Genomic DNA, 19,245 nt, shown 5'->3' on the forward strand with positions numbered 1-19,245 from the left:
AGAAACACCATGCTTTGTCAGTCCCCCCCCCCCAGACTTTTGTATTTGTAGAATAATGTTCTCTTCCTACAGCAGCTGCTTTAACAGGGTGAGAAGGAAAGCAAGGAGCTTGCTTAGATTGGGTAGATATATGAATTCCATACAGTCTAATAAAAGAAAAGGAAGAATAAAGAAATCCCAAAGCATCTTCAAGTGACAGGAAGTATTCTGTCCTCTTCCATTAGCTTCCTCTATACTAGGAAATAGGTTGAATTTAGTTCTTATATAGCTGTTGGTGTGTAGCATGGCTGCATAGCAGGTTGGTTATGGTGCTACAGGAGGCATGAGCAGTACTGTTGAAGGCAGCAGTGACTCTGGCATGCTTTAGAAATAACGGTCAAAGATTCCTGGGGAGTCACTATTGTTCCTTATCTTTTATGGGCTATACTGAGTGTTCATATGTTCAGAATTGTTATTGTTGTGTTGCTCTGTGATGTTTCATGCTTTACCTGGCCACAGCTACATCTCATGGAGTGATACCTGAGCATCAGGCTGAACTGCAGCTGTCACGTTCCAATATAAAGGAGGGAGGTGAGTCATGGAGGTTATTCTGACGACTATGCCAATAAAAATGTCACACTCCAATATAGAGGGAGACGAGGTTCTTAGATTATGTGTATACCTGGCGACGGCGAGAGATTAAGAAGCAACGGTTCAAATGTTGGTCCGACCAGTTTATTACCAGTATTGACCAGGGAGATGGGGAAGGCGGACACTGTTAGGGTGATGGGAAGGGAAGGCGAGCGATAGGAAAGATAGGAAAGAAGCAAGGATTTGTACAATGCAGGGAAAGTCACCAGCCAGGATCCTAGGGGCGGTCTGGTTGAAAGCAGCTCCGATGGTCTGAGGCAGAAGAGCAGGGGTGGCAGAAGCGGGGAGAACAGCAGCAGTGACGGGCAGCCTTGAGCAGCAAGCAGCTGTCCTGGAGAAGCGGCACCGGGTCAGCACAGGAACAGTGTCAGCCAGCACCATAGAAGCAGCAAACAGTGAGCTCATGAGGTCTCTCCTAAGGCCTCTCTGGGAAGCAGCAAACAGTGATCAGCTCGTGAGGGTTCAGATGGTAGAACATCTCGAAGGAGCGGCAAGATCCAGGAGAAAGCAGCATGTCTCAGGCCCAGGAAGGAGTTCAGCAACAATGATCAGCTCGTAAGGTTTCAGAAGGAAGATCAGCTCATAAGGTTTCAGAAGGAAGAACAACCAATCTGATGGTGGTTGATCCCTCTTTTATCATCCCGTGCTAGCACTAGTGTGCCAGGCAAACGTCTCCTGAGGTGGTTATCTCCCCAGGGGGATGAGTACCACACAAAAGTGTTCAGAGGCCATTGAGCTGCAGCTTAACTCTCTTTCGTTGCCCCAGGACATGCCCATCTGCTTGTCCCTTAGACAAAGGATTTCACAACCCTTGCCCAGGACTTGCTTGGACATGTTCGGGACATGTTCAACAGCAAACTTTGAGGCATTAGTATAAAAAAATAGTCTCTTACAGCAGGGCAGAAAAGGAAAGGACAAGAAGTTCTTTTCTAGTCTCCAGGCTCTTCAGACCTCACACTTCTGAGTGACCAGAAAAAGAAACAGAAGCTGCTGGTATCTCCTTGCATCAGCTCCTTTTATTGTATTCAATCCCTCAAGAAAATTTATTTTAATTTGTGGCCATGATCTGGATAATTTCCTGTACAAAATTAAGACCTAAAAAATCAGCATCGGTGGATGGATTAGATGAATTTTAGTGGCTGTGAAAACAGATGGTTTTGGGTATTTGGCTACTGTTAGTTACCTTAGGTTCAGATGTGCATTGCTTGTGTGTTGATGCATTTCTGTGTCAGTCCTCATGCCCCAGATATTGTTATCTGGGAGTCTAAATTGATACTTAGTTTGAAATAATGGATTGTTTGATATTTTTGTGGTGCTTTGGCATGTTTCTAGGACTTATCCAAAACCTGACAGAAGTGGACACTCCTCTTCTTATCTGTATCCTGCTGTAGTTTGGTGCAGCAGTATTATTTCTCTCTTGTTTTTCCCATCCACTTGGATGCACGCCTGAATCACTGCTAACTTCTGAATGCCTTAGCTGCAGTGTTGCTGTAGGGATAATTATTTCATTGCATGCTCAGAGCAGCTTAGATGACTCCCTACTTAGAAGCTAGGAATGACAATGAGAGAGAATTTGAAAGGGGAAAAGAAGGTTTTTTGGGAAAGGATGGAAGGGAATGTCCTGTGTGTGCTGTCACTTGCCAGAGCAAAGTTTTTAAACAATTGTTTTGTCTTTAAGAATTTTCTGTGAGCAAATTTCATGAATAATTTTATTCTCACAATTGTTGGTATAGAAGAAACACATTCCTCTTACAATGTCTTTTCATTATTATTAAGTAAATTCTTTTTGATTTCTCCATGTGGTTATTACCCTCAGGTTAGTGCCATAGCTAGCAATCTGACAGGCTATTATGGTTGTGCTTATTCCTGCTGAGCATTCTGAAGCATGCTTTTTGTGCACCATGGTTTGAATGGGGCCTTGAAGCGTTTTTTCCTAGTGGCTGGGGGTGTGCAGGCTCTCCATTTGCTCAGCCTGCAGTGGTTCTTGTTTCAGACTACAGGATGCTGCTGCCCTGTTTTTTCCCTTCTCACTTCTGTCCTCTTCAGGGCTGCCTGCTTGCATGATGTGCCACTTCAGAATGAAAATCCACTATGAAAATGCAATTTATGCAGTAGGTATGCTGCTGTGGTGGCCAGGCACCAGTTGGAGTAACTTTCTTGCTCTGCTGGCTGGCGTTCATCTTGCAGATGTGACCCACAGTTTCCCAGGAGGAGCTGTTATCGACACCTCTTAAGCATATGGGAAAGAAATAGTCAGTAGAAAAATGAATTTGTTCGTCTAAGCTTGTCAAATCCATGCCAGAGATTTTTACTTTAATCGTGTGAAGCAGATGGGCAGATCCCCAGAAACATTGCTAACCATGCTTAAAGCTGCCAGAGAAGGTCTTGAGAGCATTACCTGCAAGAGTTAAATCTGCTGCTGGAGTGAGAAGGAGGAGCTTAAACCACCAGCAGGCATGAGTCTGCCAGTTATCCCCTAACCCCAGCAGCTTTTTGGAAGCAATGAGGATGGAGAAGGGGGTGAGGGGAAAAAAGCCTTACTCATGATAATGATATTTCAGTTTTTCCACTGATGTGTCATCATTGGATATAACATAGAAACAAGTTGTCAAAATAAAGGGGAGGTGGTGGCGGGCGGTGAGGGGTGGGAGTGGATGGGAACAGCGTGGTTTGATTGAAAACATCCACTGCTGCTGTGGTAGCTGGAAATGTTCTGCTTGAGGCCTGGTGTGGGGCTGGTGGAGGGATGCAGCCTCTCTCAGGGACTCTCCAGGCAGCGTCTGTCCCTCTAGCTACTGTCTTTTTCCTCTCTGTAGGGATGTGTGGCCTTGCAAACTCAGGCTGGTCCAGATCTGCTGGCAGAGTTCCTCAGTGTCACTGACGGGATGGAGGCATAGCCTTCAGCCTTCACGCCTCAGTGTGGGGTCTTGGAAGCAGAGAAGGGAAAACTGGTGATGGGTGTGGGATAGGAACCCTTCAAAGGGAAGAACTGGAGACTGCTGGGATTTCAACCAGGCCAAACCCTGAGCTTCTGATCAGAAAGCATCATACAGCACATTGAGGCACGGAGGGAGTGAGTTACAGGAATGACAGACGCCCACAGAGACTTTTGCACCAAGTTTGATGCTATTGTTAAATGAATTCTTTAAGAATTAGTTTCAAGATGAAAGATTAAAAAACAAAACAAAACAAAAAAAACAACACAAAACAAGCAGCAAACAACAAAGAACCCTTCCTGAAATTAGGCATAGATGACCTCACTGAGTCTAGCCGTATATTACTTTCTTGCTGGCTTTTATTTAGAATTCTAGATTTAAAAAGTTTATACGTAAAGGGAGTGTTTTATCTAACATAAATCACCAAGAATTTAAAACATGAATTTTAAAAAAAGTGATAATATAACAAACACCCTACATACGTAATTAATCAGCACCAAAGCTGTTGCTGGCTGTGGTGTACAAAGATAATTAGCTAAATTAAGCTTATAATTACAGTGGTACAATCTCATGGTACTGCCCTTATTGCCTTGATAGTGTTCAAAATCAGTACAGACTGTGACCTGCCTTTCCTGTGTCTCCTGCCAGCAGCAGAGCAAGCTTTTGTGCTTCTGTTGCAGTTTCTCTGCTCTCATTGTTGACAGAAAAGGTACACTCGGTTTGATTATTTCACTTCCTGTATCAAGTAGTATAGCAACTTTTTTTGGACACCAATACTTCCAGCTGCAAATCCACCTGTTGTGTTAAGCTACCTGTGCTGCAGAGCAGCAGGAAACAGGATTTACGGAGATACAGCTGATTAGCCTTTGAATATATCTTCTGTAAGCTGCCAGGGATCTGTAACATCTAACGCGGGTTACCAAGTGCAAGGTAAAGATCTCTGGTTAAGGGCTAAATGCGAAAGTGAGTGCAAGTGAACAATAGTAACTGTCAGGAAATGCTGCATCCTGACCTGCTTGTGAATATTTTGTGCTTTATGAGGAAAGCAAATCTTGAGGCTTTTGTTGTTTGTATTGTGTTTTTGCTTTCTCTATTAATGGCATAGTTAACGATTTATTTATTTATTTATCAAAGTCTGCGTGTCTAGGTGTGTTTTTACATGACTTCCTACTGCTGCTCAACATCCTTCAGGAAGGGCTGGGAAACTAGTGGCACAAATCCTGGGAGTACATCAGTAATTAGATTTGGTTTTGTGCAGCCACAGGAAACTTTGTGATTGATTGAGGGCCTGCAAGGCCTGACCTTTATTTAAAGTGTGCATGCCTCAGGGGCAACAGGATCCATTGATAGGTGGCTGAAATATAACTATTGTTCACTTATGTCCTATGTTTTCTTTTTTCTTTTTTGAAACAGGCTTGAATTATAACCTGACTGCTGATGTGGCAAAGAAGGAAAAGAGCCAGCAGCCCAGAGTTTACTTTGTGACTTCTGGAGAGGCAGTGGGACAGATTACAGAGAAGTTAGAACTGTCGTACATGCAGGAAAAATGCAAGCATTTCCTAGCATACGTCAAGGTCAGTTCATTCCTATCTTTATCTACAATGGCTTCACTGCAATTACATCTATTTTTACTTTATTTTTTTCCCGAAATATTCAGCCAATTGAAGTGGTGTAACTTGGCTCCATGTGCACTTTGTTTTCCTACAAAGTGGATGTTGTTTCGAGTGGGACATCTGCACTTCTTGTTCGGCATGGCTTGTCAGCAAGAGCATGCGTTGCTGGGCTTTTGAGACTCAGCGCGAGGAATATATATTTGATTTACTTTTCACCTGGTACATTTGTGAGGGAGTTATTCCTTTGTCTTGCTTTGTTGTTCCCATTCTTAAAGTAAGGAGGGAAAGTATTATTTTGGCAGGAGCAGCAGTTTCGATCTATTAGTTTTGTCAGGTGTTTTCCTTTGAACATGGGGCTGATATTGGGATCTGCGTGGGAATGACAGAATAACATAAGGTCTGTCCTGAAGCAGTTGTACTCTCAGGTTTGAAAAGCACATCAGTTTCATTTGAGCTTGAAAATAGCAGTGGGATAACTGAATTTCATCTGTATTGTGAACCTAGAGAATATAGGAAGCACGTTCCAGAGATGGTGGGACATAGAGAGTGTCTGTTCTTCACGTGGCTCTTCTAGGCCTGCTAAGACTTGCATTATCTTTGCTCATCAACTGTTGTTGAAGAAATACCGTACAAATGCCATTTTGTTTCCAAAGTAAACAAAATAGTGATTCTTTTTAATATATAATGGATTTGATATATCTCCTTTCTATATAATTTTCTTTTAAACTGCCTATTCCTTGGAAGCACTAATCTGTACTACCACCCTAAAGAGCTGTATGGTTGTGGGGATTGCTTGCATATCCTCCTTGCTGCAGGACATATCCCCTGAGAAAAATATGACCTGAACTCAGAGAATGGCAGTTGGTACTGCTTTATTTTTGAGAAACCAGCGGGTCTGAACATCCCCAAATGTATAAACTTTTCCAGGAAGCTACTGCATACCTAAAATATCATGAGAACGGGAGATAAGACTCATCCTTTGATTTTATCAACATTTTATGTGTGGTTGTTGAGAGAAAATAAAATAAAATAAGAGGACCACCACGAAGGAAATGATGTCATATTAAGTTTATGGACCTCTGAGAAGAGACTAGATATCTTCTGTAGTTTTTTTTCTGTTTGTTTCTGGAGCAACCTTTGGTTTTTGCTGAGGAAAAGCTTGTGAAAGAAAATGTAGACATAAAATTACATTTTCTAAGTAACTGTAGCTCTGAATTTAATAATTCTGATCTTTCTCAAATATGCATATCTGTTCAGGCCTTCATGCATTGAGTTTAGGTGAAGAGGAGCATGTCCCTTTCTGTCTTAACCCAATAGTGATTTCTTTCACACTAGTTCTATTGTAATTTTTGCGTACTATACTGAGTATTATTAAAAGGCAAAATATGCCCAAGAAACTGTTCCATTTATTGTAGCATTTGCAGCTGCTCTTGGGATTGCAAAGGTAAGAACTATTTCTTTTCTGGAAAGTTTCTGGAAATTTTTTTTGTAGCCAAGAGAAACATTTATAAATGCTTGGATATATTAACTTAAAACAGCTGGTTAAAAAACAAGGCTGTTGGCTTTGTATCTTATGTAAGTGGCCATTTTTCACAGTTGGAAGAATCGCAGGAAGTGTCATTTCTGTGTATAAGGGAGAATGCAAATAGCAGAGAAAGATAATCCGTATACTTTCATGGGAAAGGTGATATCCTGAGGCTATGTGACGTTAGAAACATCAAAGAGAGACCTACAGACTCTGGAGGAGTGGAAATGAGGTCGCGATCTTTCACTGCTATCTTGAAATAACAGTCAGTTTAAAAACAACAACAAAAACAAGAAGAAAACCCCAAGCTTGAAACATAAAGAAGCCTCCTAAAACTCCAAGTGGAACTTTCTTTGATCACTGCATATGAATTGGCAAGGATAATCATCATTTCACTGTTGACAATCCTCAGTGTTCTGATCATGACTCATTTTCTGTTTGTGGTGTCTCAGGACAGGAGCTACTGTCCTTATTTCTGCTACTGTATTTGAGTGTTAAAGTCTGTTTTTACTCATAACCACGTGGCTGATATAAATGGTTATCAAAGCTTGTAGGTTATGCCTAGCTCAGAACTTGATCTTGTACAAAGCAGGCTACTGAATTACAGTTCACTTTCGTAGAATTATGGTAGTTCCTGAGAAAATGTGTTTTTTCTGGCTGAGATCAGAGAAGGATATGGAAATTCTTTTGGACTTGAAAGTGCTTTGAGTTTGGTTAAGCAGTGGATGTGGGGAAGAGAGCTGAAGTTTCTTCCTCCCTCTCTCTGTTGGAAACTGCTTGTTGAATTCTAGGTTTTTTTTATAAAAACAAAACAAAACAACTTTTTAGTGTGTGTTGGCAATATTTTTTTATATTCACAGTGCTTCAGGTGTTATCTGCAACAGTTGCATTTAATTTAAATGTCCTTTGGAGGTTTGACTGATAGTAGAAAATGAAGAGCTGGTGCAAGTGGCCATGAATTATGACCTTCAGAAGTATTGCTGTTTTTCTTGTGATGCTGTGTAGATACTGCCAATTGCCTCTTGGGAGCTCCTTTGCTGCTGAGTGGTTACTCCTCTGACTGTGATGCCAATACAGACCCTCTGCTTCAACAGTGGTGAAACCAGTAACAACTTTTGTGGGTTCCCTTAATATTTAAGATTGATTTGCTTATGTTCTGGGCAAAGGAACTTGATTCAGACAGCAAAGTAAGCTGTATGTGCAGGTTTATGTGCATCCGAATATTGTTGTCCTTGATTTGTCACAAAAATCATGATGAGGGTGATGGTGAAAGCCCCATGTATGTTTCCTACATACGTTAAAGAAGCTCTGCTTGGTTTCCTAGAGCACTGTGTGTCAGCCAACTGAGCTGTCTCTTTCTACCACTCATTGCTGTCTGTGTGCAATGTGAAGGTTGTAAGAGCTTCAAGCACCAACAGTAGTCTTGGCACAGGATTAAACCAGACACAGCATTTGTATTTTCCAGAGATCTTTGTCTTCATTTACTGTCTGTTTGTTTCAAGCAATCTCTTGTTGCTTGTCATATTAACTCTTATTGGACACAGTCATAGCTGGTAGGGAGGATGGCTGAGAAGTGATGAGATTTCTCATAATGGCATGTAGGTAGAGAAGCTCGTGCTGCTTATACAGCCAGGGTTGGAATAAAATGTTACCTTATGATCAAAAAAAATTTACAACAAAGTGTTTTGTTTGCTGCTGAGCTCCATAGCCAAAGATTTTCCTTTTTACCTATATCACCTCTGTCTGCTGTGCACAGCTGTTATGTCAGGTCCCTGAAGATACTCTGGGCTGCTGATCTCACGCAGCTTTGTAGTACTCACAAAACTGAGTCACTGTATGTGACTGTGATAGTTTTTTCCCTGTGTAGTTCTTTCATCTATCTGAGAGGGATGCACTATTATATTATTTTATTCTTAATCTACCATACCCTGCTCTTTCCAGGAGTCAGGCTAGCAAAGCATTCTGCCCCACTGTCATATGTAATGTTGAAGTGGCATCACCTTGATCATTTGCCAGACATCTTCCTGAAAGCTGTCTGGCAGTGAATTATCATCTCTGTGTTACGGTTTGATAAGTGTTGTTAGAGGATGCAGAGAGATGGCCAGAGACATTTAAGCTTATTTTGAAGTATTTATTTTTAATGGAGAAGCACTCTCATTGGACTTGGAGGCTGCAGGCTGAGCCTCGTTGCTCACATGTGTAGTGGCCTTCTCTGAGAGTCTGGTGCTATGAGAGATGATTGTGTTTTGGGCTTGGATGATAACTATGCCTTGCAGGGAAGGAGGTGAAAACCAGTGCATTGTGAAGAATGGCTCCCCTGGGTAGTGACCCAGCTGTCCTGCTTGCTTCTCTGTGGGAGAGGAGAGAAATTGGAGCAAGTTAGGGGATAATGCTTGAGGCACAGGCTCATTTCACAGCAGCAGCTATGAAAACTTAGTCATGATTATCTAGAATTTCACAGGATTTGAGCAACAGGGCAAACAAGGGGAGCAGCGACCTATTCCAGCCTTCAGCAGGAAGTTTATAGTCACTGTAAGAGAGACAAAAGTTGCTGTGTAGTATTGCCAAGAATGATGACTGCAGTGAGATAGAGCACTAAGACCAATATCAGAGTTGATATCTTAGGACTTGTTCCTTTTTGTTATGTTTTTTCCCCTGTTGCTGAGCCAGTGGAATAACTGTCAGGTTGATCCACATGTAGCCATAGCGTATGTTCAGTATTAAAAGCTGTGGGATAAGTGAATTGATCACAAAATGCATAGGCTTATTTACAGAAGCATGTCTTCTGGAACAGTTATGTTTTCCAAAACTGTGAAAAGTGTGCTTGTAATCTTTTAACACAGCCTGGCTTCCCTCTGGTGGGATGAAATAAATATTGTCTTGCTAAAATGAATATTGTGTTTTGTCACCTTGCTCTGATGTGATCAAACCTCTCCTTTAGGGGACCTAGTGGAGGAGAAATTGTGTGCTTCTTCTGAGAAACTCATGTGGGTAAGGGAAGAATGGTTTGCTGCATTACTCTGGGTTCCTTTTCATTGCCTCTTGAATACAGGGATTTAGATGCACCAGAAAGAGTGTTAAGAGTTGGCAAGAAGACAGATCTCTTTAATCATTAGCAATATCAAAATTTAAATACTGCAAATTATCATATGGTTGGCTTTTCCAGCAGCTTTTTGCAGGGTTCATCAGAAGCAAGTTGGGGAAGATTTAGATTAGACCCGAGGAAACATTTTTTTTCTGAAAGAGTGGTCAGGCACTGGAATGGCCTGCCTAGGGAGGTGGTTGAGGCACCATCCCTAGTGCTGTTCAAGAAGTGTTTAGATGAGGTGCTAAGGGATTTGATTTAGTAGTTCAGTGGGTAGGGATAGTGATAGGAGGATGGTTGGACTAGATGATCTTGTAGGTCCTTTCCAACCTTATGAACCTATAAGTCAAGATCAAATTCAGAACTTTCCTTGCAATGTGGCCATACTGGAACGGCCAAGTTTTCCTGGCACTAACATCCTTTCAGAGAAGACCCGTGCTGCAATAACTCCTAGGTCTGGTGGTGCCATTATGTGGGAAAGAAAATAGTGGCAGATTTTGTACTATAAGCTGTTCTGGGACTTTGAGCTGTGGACAAGGTAGCTGGTAAGGCTGTTCAGTCTTGTGTCTGGAGGCCAATGGGAGGTGTTCAGCTTTGAGCTTGATGGCAGAGGTTTTGTCCTCATATGCATTTCTGTCAATTTTTCCCAGATTTTAAAGAAATAGCTTTGGTTTTTCTTCTTCATCACACTGATTGGTGATATAATTAGATAGCAGAACACTTATGTCTGGGTGGAGAGTGTCCGTACAGGGCTTGTTGATTACAAAAGTAATGAACAAATGAAAAATAAATCCCTATCCTGTTTCAAATTTTAGCAAAGTAACTAAATTTACTTTAGTTCACTTTTGTGCTTCAACTTTAGTCAGGATGTATGAAAAAGGCCGAATACTTTGTTTGTTTTGTTCTGCCTAAGCAGAAATTTGTTTACTCTGGTGTACCTGCTGTCAGATAAATAATATATAATAACATTAATAAATCCAAGTAGCAAGATGTTATGCTCCTGAAATGAAATAGGTGTCATATTGAATGAGGCTCAGTCAGCAGACTTAAAGCACAGCAACTGTTGAAATTCTGCTTTGTTTTACTTGTGTTTGTTTTTTACCCACCTTTGTTGAGCTGCTGTGTTCCTTGCTAGTCCCTAACAGGATCCAAATCTTCAGTCTTGAGCCCTTTGATATTCTCGTTCCTTCAGTATATCCTATGGAGGGAGAAAAAATTGTATTTTTTTAATTGACTTAACTTGAAAAAAATTCCATTTCTTACATCTTAGTAGAGCTGAGATTTATTTCTAAGGTGTGTATGAAGCATGATGTTTAAGAGCACGTTATTGCTCTTGAGCGCTTAGTAGCAAACTGCTACACATATTGGCCACTGATGCCTCTTTGTCCAATATTGTAGTTCCTCCAAAAAAAATTCATTTGCAGATTAAACCTTTTGGATGACTAGGAGGGACAGATCTAGGCCTGGACAGAGAACAGCTCTTTTAGAGAGGGGAATATGAGATGTCACAATTTGGAAGAGGTCCTCCATGGAGTTCCTCTAAGAGTATTCTTTGTGCTTCCCAGTGTCAGCACTTCTAGGAAGTGAGTAGCCAAACAGGGTAAAGGAGGTGCTGCACATTGTATTAGGAAAAGTCATTCCAAAAGGCAGGTAATGATGGAAAGGAATTTTTTTTTTGCTTTTCCTGGCAGTCCTGGTCAACCAAACAGCTTGTTTCCTCAGGTGGAAGGAAGGAACAAAGAAAGCAATGCTACTGTTTTAGAAACATTCTAAGCTTGTTTTTCATGCAGAGTTATACAAACTAAGCACACGATGGTTCATTATACTGTAAAAGTTTATTAGTACTTCTTGAGGACAAATTTACACTTGTGGGGTGAGGAGAGGGGATATGCTTAATCCCAAATGCTAGAGTCTTGCTACAAAAAAGTACAGTAGGGGAAAGCTTGTTTGTTTTAGTGGTTTTCCTGTTTATAACACATGCAGGAATATCAGTCTGTGCCATGATCTTGGACACACATCTCTACACCATCAACTTACCCTGTCCAAACTGGGGAGTGCCTAAAATTATCACCCTTTCATTTTGCTACCTTTAGGAAGGAATGAGCAAGGCACTTCATCAGAAAACACTGAAGGCAACTTCCAACAGAAAACTTTGTTAGATTAGGAGGAGAACAATTAATTTTAATGGCTTTGGATTCTGAGTGTGTTCCAAAGCCGTAACCTCCTGATAATTAGAATAGATGTGGATCTCATGTGAGGCTCTTAGTTGATACTAGGTTTGGTTTGGTTTGATTGGCAACAAGTAATGCTAATCCACTGCCTTAATGCATACTGAAAATACCTGTCAATATGTTTGAAGTAACGTGGGAGTAATATATTACAGGGATGGACTTATTTTTGGCAAAAAATTCTCTTGGCCCTTTTTCCCCAGGATGCGTACCTTCAAGTGTGGAACTGAATTCGCCTTGAATTCCTGAGGCTCAGAAACCACTGAGGAAAAGACCAGACTTATTGCCACCAACCTCATTTCCATGCACCCATCCACGTTTCTATAAATAATGGGATAATTATAGCTGGTATGGCTGTACTGGTGAAAAATGTTGCATCCCTAGCCATACAATTCCTGTTTGTTGCAAAATTTTCATCACTGATTCCCTTTGTAGAACTCCATGATGTCTCATGGAGTCTGTTATCTGAGGGAATGTTTAGTATTCTGTATGTGGAACCTGAAAGCTGTTCTGTTCTACTTCTGATCCTCCAGATATTTGAAAGTGGAAGCTTTCTGGGAGTTAGAACTATTTTCCAGCTGTCTACGATGTCTTTGACTTGATGGCATATGCTTCAGCTTGTTCCTTGAGTTTATATTTAGCATGTTCTTGAACTGGATGCGATAGATGGGCTTTTTGGTCTGTGATATGTGAATGTTCCTGATCTTGCAATAACCATGCTGTAATAAGTAATAATGAAAAGAATTGAGTTCTGTAACAGCTTACATTGCATTTATTCTGTTCTGGGAGAAGACACAGGTCTGGTGCTAAATTCTAGACCGAAATATAAATGGCTTTAAATCTGAGAGAATCTAGTGTGAGAGTAAAGTAAATTTACTGTTTCCTTTTTTTTGGCACATACACTGCATTACTTAAGACTTCCTTAATAGAGAAAATAAATTAGAAATGTAACTGATGAAACTTGTCATGACTTAGTAATTTTCATTCTATTACCAGTCATCTAGAGGTAGCTTCTCATTTGGCAAGAACGAGTATGAGGGAACTGACATTAAAGTAACTTTGAGAGGAATGGAATGTAAAACAAACAAACAAAAAAAGGAAGTTAAAATAGAGTATGTCATATAAATCTGTGCATTCTTCCACATGTTTTTTACCTGCTAGGATGTAGCAAGCATGAAGTGAAACGTATCTCTGGCCATGGAAAGGGGGCTTCAGTGAACCTTGAGTGTATGTGGACAATCATCCAATGGCAAGGCTTTTAAAATGCATTCCATGTAAGAGATGAAGCCCTGTCACTGGGCAAATTAGGTTCATGCACTTTTGTTCTTGAACCTGGAAAGAATGGAAAAATTGAAAAGCCAGATACTTCATCATATTCCAGCAGGTAAAAGATGTTGAAATGAATGCAGGGTTTTTACCTTCTTGAATCTCCCCCTCACCGCAAAAACAGGCAGTGGCTCATGGATGTCTTAACAATAGACTGGATAACTGAGGTTATCTCTGAGAAGTCCTGAATGTTTTAAGGTTTTTAGTCTTCAAGTAGGAAATTTAGAGACAAATGTTCCTACAAGTGCAGAACTGACACAGCATAACCTGGAAACGTTGATTTTTGTTCTTCAGATTGCATTCTGTTTTTTAGGTGCTAACTATTTGAAACAAGAGTGAAAAAAATTGTCAAGCAGTATTTTTTGTAGTAGTTTTCTTAAGGCTTTCTATATTCAGATTAAACAGGTGGTTTCATGCAATTGTAATAGCTACAAACTTCTTTGAAGTGATTGAGTAGATAGTTGTCTGTTGTTGGAAGAAACCATTGCTTCTTGCCCCCATCAAGTACAAGGGCCTGACAGATTCACAGGGTACAAATTCATTTTCATATGAAATATTACCCCTGTGAAAATGTGTTCAGTTTCCATTTGTGATAGGTGACATCCCAGCAGAGCTGGGGGACTGGGCTATGAGTAACCTAATCTAGCTGTGGATGTCTCTGTTAATTGCAGAGGATCTAGACTAGGTGATCATTAAAGGTCCCTTCCAACTTAAACAGTTCTATGATTCTAAGTTGCCTGTTGCCCTAGAAGCAGCTTGCTCAGGAACTGCTGCTGTTTTGCCCCTGTTCAGCGAGCTGTGCTGCTCACGGTTAAGAGGAGACTTAAGCTCTGCAGCTGTAATTGGCATCACATGAGCAACCCCCTGCAACTTGGAGATGTTGGTGGAGGCCCTGGCACATGCAGGCTTTCAACCCGTCTACTACTCAGCTGCAGGAAGGGAGCTGGAGGAGGAAGTTTCCATTTTCTTGTGTTCCCGCAGCATTGTTTCCATAAAAGCTGCCCTGGTTTGCTCTTGGATAGCAGCAGCAAAAACCATGAGCTTGCTTTGGAAGGCCAAGCTCTGGATCACAGCCAGGTTTGAATGCCCTGTCCACAGTCTGTGCCAAGGTAGCACAAGCACTGCATCCCTGGCAGTAGAAATCCATGGCAAAAACTTTCCCAGACTTTATCAAGGGGTGAGATTTTGCCTGGAGACCAGAGTAGACCTTTCTCTCTGAAAAAGATCATTGCCAAGGCCTTTCCTAAACCTACTGAATATTTCTAGAATGGGGGCATGGATCAGTATTGAAGCTGGTTTGGACAGTAGTTCCACATGTAGTGTTTCTGCTCCTGCTACATGCACACGAACAGGCTGTGCTGTGCATCTCTGCTTGGCTGCTGCATGGTTACACAGCTGTGGTAAGTGCATTCTTCACATGAAGATACTGCACGAAGCTCTGCTGTGATGCTGTAGCCATTGCAGGCAATAAATATTATCTGGTGGGGCTTTTTTTTTTTGTTTTTTGTTTTAATTTGTCTTTTTCAAGAAACTTGAACGAGTGCTAGAATTTATTTTTAAACTTTATATAAGCAATTTAAATATCTGTGATGGCTCATTTTTCTTTCCTTACTATTTTGAGAACAGGCTTTATTTTGCCTTGCATTGTTTCTGATCACTTTTGGCTTACATTTTATTCCTTCTCTTTTGTAAGAAAATGATCTGATGTCCCATGTTGACCAAAAACTGGTGGGTTCAACATGAGGATGTAAATTACTCCCCCCATTCGTTTGCATACAGATTTTGAACAGATCAAGTATTCATCTTTATCCTCACCATTTGGTCTCTACTTCATCCTCAAAAAAGATTTTCATTCTGAGAAGTTGCAAGACATGATTTTTTTTTTTCTTGTTGATGCATATTACCATATCAGGGTATGAAAGACAAGTCTATATCAAGCTGTGGTCTGCAAATGATTATCTTATGTACATAGTAAACACAGATGATAGAAGTCTTGGCCCATGGGATTGCTTCACTAGACAGATGGATGGAAATAACTAAAAATATGCAAGTTTTTCATTCCCTTAGGAAAGGCCTTCAGGTCAAAAAGTGTCTATACAAACAAACCTTTATTATTACATCTGTGTTATTAATACTAATTTACTAATGTTTAGACTAATATTTACAACTTCTCAGTATACACTTGCGGTTTATCCTCTATTTTATACAAATCATACGTTTCTGAGAAACAAACTAGAATAAACTGTAGTCATTTGTCTAACAAACCCTTATGTTGTTCCTGATTTCTCTTAGTTTGGAGTTGGAATGATGCTGTTTTTTATGGTAATTGTGTTTACAGAGATTGTCCCTAAACAAAACCTGTTTGAAATGAAAACATATTTAGAAGTAAGCTTACAAGACATCTTCTTGAGGAAAGAGAAAAACACTACAGGTGTATTACATGAAATACATAAATTAGTGTGACTTGGACTTCACTGGTGGTACTTCACAGTGGTACTACACTGCAGCACATGAACAAATTCATAGAACCTTCAAATCACAGAATTGATTGGGTTGGAAGGGACCTTCAAGCCCATCCAGTTCCAACTCCCCTGCCTTGGGCAGGGACACCTCTCTCTAGATCAGATTGCCCATTTTTGTTGTTGTAGTTGTTGTTTTCTCATGGAACAAGATACCAACAGTGATCATTTAAGAGAGAAACTTGCTAGCAGTTCTGGCATAAATGATAGTTCCAAGCTTGACCGGGTGATACTCATCTCACCCTACTTTCTGTCTGGAACTGTTCACTTTTGGATGGCCTTATGACTGATGGTAAGAAATATTTTTAGGGCGTGAATCCCCTGGCCTGCTCTACATGTGTGTTATGGGGAGGACATTTGTACTCATGATTACATCTCCACTGGCTCACACAGAAGCCAGGGGTGACTCTTTGCAGGTCGGCATCTGGAACACACTTTCCTGTGTTTAACCAAATGAATCCCACTCAGTCCAGATCAGTGATATCTGACATTATTTGCATGTTAAGGAGGGAAAACGATTAGTTGCTAATCATCTACTGATCTGTTTCCAATTTTCTATTTATTAGAGGATCTGGATCGCTTTTTAGCCGGAGAGCTGGAATAGAGAAGTGGTACAGTGAAAAATCCACTTTTCCCTCCATTCTCCACAGTCATGTAACAAGTAAAACTAGACTTTTTAGCTATAAATTTCAACTCAATGTGAGACATACAAAGTCTAGTTGAGTGTAAAGGGATGAAAGCCAGCACAGCACAATTGTTATTGCGTGTTCCAATTTTTGCTGTCTGATGACTGCAGGCTGTAAAGTTATAGGAGTCTTTTCTACAGGCAGATCTTGCTAACTTTCTTCACCTTCACTGAAATTTGATATGATGGCTATCCATAATTACTGAATGTGTACTCCTGTATTACATATGGCTGTTCTACATATATCACTGCCTTGCTTTAAAAACAGCAAACCATGCAGTGTGGGAGTTGGTCACAGCCTGTCGGTGGTTGTATTAGTAGTTGGATTAAGCCTCAGAGAACAAGCCACCAGCTATGAAAGATGTTAGCTAAATGGTTTTGAATAATTTATGTTACTCTCACTGAAGAGTTTAAAGCGGCATTATGGTTTACTTCAAAAGCTACCTTGCTTCTGAAGCTGTATTTTACACGTAATCTTTTGAAAATTAAGAGGGCATAAGGATAAAACTTGCTTTCTTGGAAACAGAGTGCACATGAATACAACAGTACAACTCATTTACAATACTTCTCATCGTTAGTGAGTTTGGGGAACAGATCATGCAACACAGAAGGCAGAAAATGGGAATTTTAATACAAGAGGCTAGCTGAGGACTCTGCCAGGGTCAAATGCCATAAGCTTTTTGCTGCTCCCTAGTCATGTCCACAGCTGCTTTAAACATTTTTACAAGCAAACTTGCAAGAGGGCAGGTACAATTAAATTCAGGTGTGGCTTCTACGTTAAGCATTCAGAGACATTTCCACCTTGATGTGGATTAGAATACTTCTCCTTATTCTTCTGTGAAAACATTTTTTCCTTCATGGATAGGAATAATACTTTTTTAGTTTTGAGTGGATTGGGGAGTGGAATGTAAATTTTAAGAGCTGAAAATGTGCAGGGCATGTTTTGGATTTTAATGGCTGTTATGTGATGTGGCTTTGAGAGCTAACAGATTTATTCTTGTGTCTTCACTTGCTCTATGATTAGCTGCATCTCCAGAAAGTTGCATTACACTTTCTTGGCCCCTCTCAGTCCCCTCAAGGAATAAGGTGTTGATGAAACATTTGTTCTCACGTTCCCGTGTTGAACAGTGGAGCTGAGATTTTTGTCAACGTTGGTTTTGCTGACTCATGTGCTTTACGAGAATTACCATGAAGACCTTTTACATTTTTGTCTCTACTTACCGAAAAGAAGGAAAGATAAATAAAACACGTGGATGAGCATCGCTAAGCAAAGCCAAAAGAAAATTGTATCCTCCTTTCCACTTGGTTCTGTTGGTTTTGTTTTGTTTTTAATTTATTTAGTTTTAAGTTCCAGTTAGACCTAATTTTTTGGAATTGCTTTTACTGCCTGATAATTAACTCAATTCTCTGCAAAATAAACAGTAAGACCCACTTAGTCCATCTCCAAACAACTTACCATCTATTTTTAGGGCTGCTGTTAGACTACAACATAGCATCAGCATCCATCTGACAGACTGAATTCCAACTAGTTTCAGAGAGAGGTTACTGGAATGGAAGAAACAAATAATGTATCTTTCATGTAATGTGGTCTAAAATGGCTGAGCCATTGTCACCTCCTCCTCTAAGCTAAAGTGTGTGTAACTGTTGAAGCCACTAGGTGAGACCTAAGTAATATTGGTGATGTGATACCTGTGAAAGCAAGAGTATGGACAGGGCTTTTCTCCTTATGTAAAGCTGCTACATTGAGTTTGGTCCATACTGCACCAAAATCAATGGAAAGTGTTGTGCTGATCTAAAAGGGCTTTCATGAAATACTGTGGCCCTGGCCCAACATGCAGAGCAGCAGCAGCATGAGTTTTGGGTTCTCAGCAAAGTAAGTAGGGAATGAGCTGTTGCTTCAATGGTTATTGATCTGCTTGTGAGTACCATCTACCCACCATTAGGGCTTGCAGAGAGGAGCTATTTATGTGCAGCCTTGCACTTTTAAGTTCTCTCGCCTTCCCAGGAGATGCATCCCCTCTTACCAGGTGACTGGGGGAGTGGTCAGATCCCAAAGGGTCACACTGTGTTTGTGGGTCATGGATCTCGCATTTCCACTGCTGGGCAACACGTGTGAAAACAGCATTTTCAAATGTTTTCAGGTTTGCTCAACGTTGACCATCTTCAGACTATCCCATTTTCTTAACTTCTTAAATGTATGGTAAGGAAGTAGTTAAAAGATGTTTAATCTTTCCTTCCCAGCCATGTTCATCTTAAAAGCTTTGCAAGAGATGGAGTTCCTCACCTTCTGTGCCACGTTCTCTGAAGCCTAGGCTGCTAGGACAAAAATTGATATATTTCTGCCAGTGGAACACTGCTTTTTTTGCAAGATTATGTTTTGATTTTTATTTGTTCCTGTAATGAAACGTAAAACTTTCTCCATATCTCTGGCTTCAGCTTTTGCTGAATTTAGCATGTTTCCTGCCTTCAAAGAGCAATGAGGGAAACTTGAAAGGAAACAACTGGACAGGCACGCTTGGGCAGTCAAAAGAAGTTTGTTAGTGAAAAGACACTTTAATCAGCAGGGCCTTTACTGCAGGGGTGGGATAATGGTGACAAGGTAAAGCAGAGTTTTATGCCGATTCCTCTCAGTAGCAGCAAAGCATGCTCTGTATTCATACGGTCACCACTGCACATTTGACAGATTTAATTTGCTGTC

General features: G+C 40.6%; 1 protein-coding gene across 1 annotated transcript in view; it reads left to right on the plus strand.

The window, feature by feature from the left end:
- Positions 1–19,245, plus strand: part of ITGA9 (integrin subunit alpha 9) — a 212,313-nt gene that overhangs the window by 44,317 nt on the left and 148,751 nt on the right. Inside the window, exon 15 of the mRNA XM_065752710.1 lies at positions 4,980–5,140. Within this exon, the coding sequence (XP_065608782.1) occupies positions 4,980–5,140 (161 nt within the window). The remainder of the gene's footprint in view (positions 1–4,979; positions 5,141–19,245) is intronic.

The sequence above is a fragment of the Cyrtonyx montezumae genome, unplaced genomic scaffold (assembly GCF_038088225.1).
Source record: "Cyrtonyx montezumae isolate F1298 unplaced genomic scaffold, pur_monq_1.0 scaffold_8, whole genome shotgun sequence".
Classification (NCBI taxonomy): Eukaryota; Metazoa; Chordata; class Aves; order Galliformes; family Odontophoridae; genus Cyrtonyx; species Cyrtonyx montezumae.